Below are 4,200 nucleotides of genomic sequence, written 5' to 3' on the forward strand. Positions count from 1 at the left end.
TGAGCTTCATGGTTAATGGCTCCCTTGGGCCTGGTGAGCTTTACAGAGGCTGGTTATGTCAGTCGCAAGTCTCCCCTCTCAACAATGTTCAGCCTATTTCTCAGCTTCGTTTTCAAGTTGCCAAAATGGAAGTTTCAACACAATAATTATTTCTTCACTGTCAATACTCAACTTCTGTGATTAGAAAGATAAAAACTAAACCGCATTACCGCACGCGTCAGGAGCAGAGCTGTTGTTGTTGCTAACATTGTCGACGACTTCACTCCTCCTTATCCAACTCTACGAATGCTGCTGCCTGAATTGGGTCCGTCCAGATTCAGGTGTTAGGTTCATGGGACTTTCCGCGTATTCAAATGGATGACCGACCGTGGGGACAGCTATTTTGCAGAGAGGACATTTGTCATCTTCCATTGAGTTTATACGGGCTTTGTAACTCTGGAGGAGAATTCACCATCCACAATGGAGTTGTGCCACTCTTGAAATAACTTTTCGTCTTCATCAATGTCTAGTGGTGGATCAATGCCCAGAACACAGGAGAGATCCCTCTCTTCAAATCCTTTGTTGTCACTGTTTCAATGGCTTAGCTGAAGCTGGTTTGTGATGGTTTTCAACCAGGTTTAGCCTGCTTGTCCTGAACTAGATACATCATACATAGATGTCGGAACAAACATCATGAGGACTTCAAATAGCTCCTTGAATTAGTCTTCAGTCTTCATCCTACTGCTACACTCTTAGCCCACTTCAAACTACACAAAATGGTTCTTGTCAAAAACCTTCGAGGAAAAGAGAGAACAAAACATAGATGTCGGAACAAACATCATGAGGACTTCAAATCGCTCCTTGAATTAGTCTTCCGTCTTCATCCTACTGCTACACTCTTAGCCCACTTCAAACTACACAAAATGGTTCTTGTCAAAAACCTTCGAGGAAAAGAGAGAACAAAAACGGAAAATTAAGACAAAGCAAAAGATGTAACAGTGACCATGGGATATTTTGCCCCAATATAATGAAGTTAAGTAACGTTCATTTTTGACATAATTCTGAAAATTTGGTAGATACATACCAAATAACTTCTAATAAGTATTAGGAAAACACAAGGTTAATATTTGACAAAATGTCCATATTGTGAAATGTCTCTCCCCAGAAAATGTCTTTTCATCAACTTAAGTTTTTGGAACTTATTCTCATAAATAGATGAAATTTTGACCTAAAAAGAATTATATAAAGAATATCAGATAAAAAAAAAAAAAAAAAAAAAAAAAAGGTGTAACATCATGAATGCTATCTTCCCCTAGTCAGGTATCTTACCCAAGTATGGTTTCTCCCAATATATCTGGAGGTCCTTTAGCAATGCCATTTGTCTTGAGAATGGTGTCACAAATCCGATCCAATGAAACTGAAAAGATAGATGAAACACAAACTTCATGTTCTGCAAAGGTTGATAGTATGATCGGAGCTATAGTCAAGGCTGGATTGAGGACACTATTATTTAGCATGGTTTATTTTCTCTTGGGTTGAGTCAATGGTTGGTTAACTGTCGTGGATGCCTACTAAGTCTTTAAATGTTTGTAAATAGGAGATTGGGGGGTCTAAATCCCATCCAAGCATGGGATTTCATCATGCAGTAAAAGGACTTGAACATTAATCCCACTTGAATGTTAATAATAAATAATAATCACCACACAGCATCAAATAAATTGTAAGTATTAATTTCTCAATATAACAAGAAATGTTTGCTATACTTACAATCACATAGGACAGTAAATTGAGTCATCCATCTCACAGCTCTGTTCCGATAGATTTTACTGAAATTGAAACAAAATTTCAATATTAGGTATAAAATAAAAATAACAATCTTATATTATAAAATCAAGATCCATTCACATTTCACACACTGATCACTCTATCTCTTGAACCACAACACCTAGAAAGCTGAAATTTGGTAGGAATATTCCTTTTATGGTCTAGGTGTGCAATAGAAAGGATTTTGCAAAAATCTAAACCGATCCTGAGATTTGATCAATTTTTGATCGCTAAAATCTCCATAAGAAATACACAGAGTGCAGAGACTGTGGGAGAAAAATGTTTTGCTCTCGACCAACATTTTGAGTTTTGTTTATGTTGTTAGTTTGATAACTATGCAGTTTTTAGTTTGATAACTTTCTACAAGTTTGGCCATGCCTCGGGATTAACTCTAGTACATTAATAATTCTGACTTGCTCTAGTAGTTCTTATTTAAAATCCCGCTAGTTCATCCCGAGGCATGGCCAAACTTGTGGAAAAGGCATGGCCGAACTTGTAGTTATCAAACTAAAAACATAAACGAAACTCAAATATTAGGCGAGCGAGGAAAAGTTTTCTATCCCGCAGTCTCTGCACTCTGTGTATTTCTTATGGAGATTTCAGCGATCAAAAATTGATCATATCTCAGGATCGGTGTAGATTTTCGCAAAATCCTTTCTTATTGCACACCTAGACCATAAAAAGAATATTCCTACCAAATTTCAGCTTTCTAGGTGGTGTGGTTCTCGAGATAGAGCGATCAGTGTGTGAAATGTGAAATGTGAACTGTGAATGAGTGAATGGATCTTGTTCTTATAATATAAGACTAGCTGAATTCCGTCGCTTCGCTCCGGAAGCCCGCTAGTTCATCCCGAGGCATGGCCAAACTTCTGGAAAAGGCATGGCCGAACTTGTATTTATCAAACTAAAAACATAAACGAAACTCAAAAAGTTGGTCGAGAGCGGAACATTTCTCTCTATCGCTCCTTTTATTGATCGCCCCCCATATCGCCCCCTAAGGCTTCATCGCCCCCATGAAAATCTCCATCGCCCCCAAGGGGGCGATATCGCCCAGGTTGGGAAACACTGCTCTAGTAGTTCTTATTTAAAATTTCAGATTTGGACCCAGTTATAGGTCCAAGGGCAACCTCTGACCAAACTTTTTTTGTAGCTAAAAGTGTCCCCTATTTTTTTTAAGATTTGGACCCAGTTATAGGTCCAAGGGCAACCTCTGACCAAACTTTTTTTGTAGCTAAAAGTGTCCCCTATTTTTTTTAAGAGGTTTGACAGAGGGAACTGTAACTGCTAGGGTCTTATCGTCCCGGAATCAAAGAGAGAAGGAAGACAGGATAGGAGGAGAGCCAGCTGTTCCCAGAACAAAGATTATCCTATCAGGATAAAATTCGCCCCGGATGAGAATCGAACCTGTGGCCTAGCACTTACAAGGCAGACACACCACCAACCAAGCTAGCTAGGCTGGTTGTCCCCTAATTTGTCTTTGCATTTTATTTTATTGCTTTATTAGAACCTGTATATTAGATACCTAGTTTGTTACTAGATTAAAAATATGTATAACATTACCTGCTTAGGGGTTTGGCAATTTGCACATTCAAACAGAGGTAGTATGATAGGATTTCTGACACTGTATCACTGTAGTACCTCAAACTGGTTTTATCATTCATACCAATCTGTGAGGGAAGGAATGAAAGACATAAAATTAGTAGTACATAAATTAAACATAAGTTAGTCATAGTCCAAACAAATCAAAGGCATCCTTCAAAAATTGTTTGTTGATTTTGATTAATCATTTAGAATCAGAGGTTTCCAACTATTTCCAGTAAAAAAAGGACTGGTTTCAGTACTTTTAACATACCCATACAAAAACAAAAATCCATTTACTTACAACAATAATATGTTTCTGTGTTGCATTATAGTTCATGATAGTTTCAATTGTATCCACATTGATTATAGATGGTTTGAATTTCTTTTTATTCATATACTCTTTGATCCAGCTGAAATAGAAAAAAATAAAATTCACATGACAGAAGAAAATCTGTCTATAAGGTTGTTTTGATCTTCAAGGTATATAGGTACCTAAGAAAATATTCAGGCAACTTGAGCAAAACCATTAATGTCCAGGAAATTTCACATGACAGAAGAAAGTCTGTCTATAAGGTTGTTTTGATCTTCAAGGTATATAGGTACCTAAGAAAATATTCAGGCAACTTGAGCAAAACCATTAATGTCCAGGGAAATTAGTAGTACATAAATTAAACATAAGTTAGTCATAGTCCAAACAAATCAAAGGCATCCTTCAAAAATTGTTTGTGGATTTTGATAAATCATTTAGAATCAGAGGTTTCCAACTATTTCCAGTAAAAAAAGGACTGGTTTCAGTACTTTTAACATACCCATACA

General features: G+C 37.0%; 1 protein-coding gene across 1 annotated transcript in view; it reads right to left on the reverse strand.

Moving 5' to 3' along the window:
• The window catches only part of LOC103507238, a 16,988-nt gene extending 13,175 nt beyond the window's left edge, over nucleotides 1-3,813 (reverse strand). Inside the window, exons 1-4 of the mRNA XM_026822150.1 lie at nucleotides 3,686-3,813; nucleotides 3,364-3,470; nucleotides 1,747-1,805; nucleotides 1,309-1,396 (exon numbers count right to left, since the gene is read on the reverse strand). Of these exons, the coding sequence (XP_026677951.1) occupies nucleotides 1,309-1,396; nucleotides 1,747-1,805; nucleotides 3,364-3,470; nucleotides 3,686-3,778 (347 nt within the window). The 5' untranslated portion in view covers nucleotides 3,779-3,813. The remainder of the gene's footprint in view (nucleotides 1-1,308; nucleotides 1,397-1,746; nucleotides 1,806-3,363; nucleotides 3,471-3,685) is intronic.
• Nucleotides 3,814-4,200: the final 387 nt, after the last annotated feature.

This window comes from Diaphorina citri, unplaced genomic scaffold (assembly GCF_000475195.1).
Source record: "Diaphorina citri unplaced genomic scaffold, Diaci psyllid genome assembly version 1.1 scaffold299, whole genome shotgun sequence".
Classification (NCBI taxonomy): Eukaryota; Metazoa; Arthropoda; class Insecta; order Hemiptera; family Psyllidae; genus Diaphorina; species Diaphorina citri.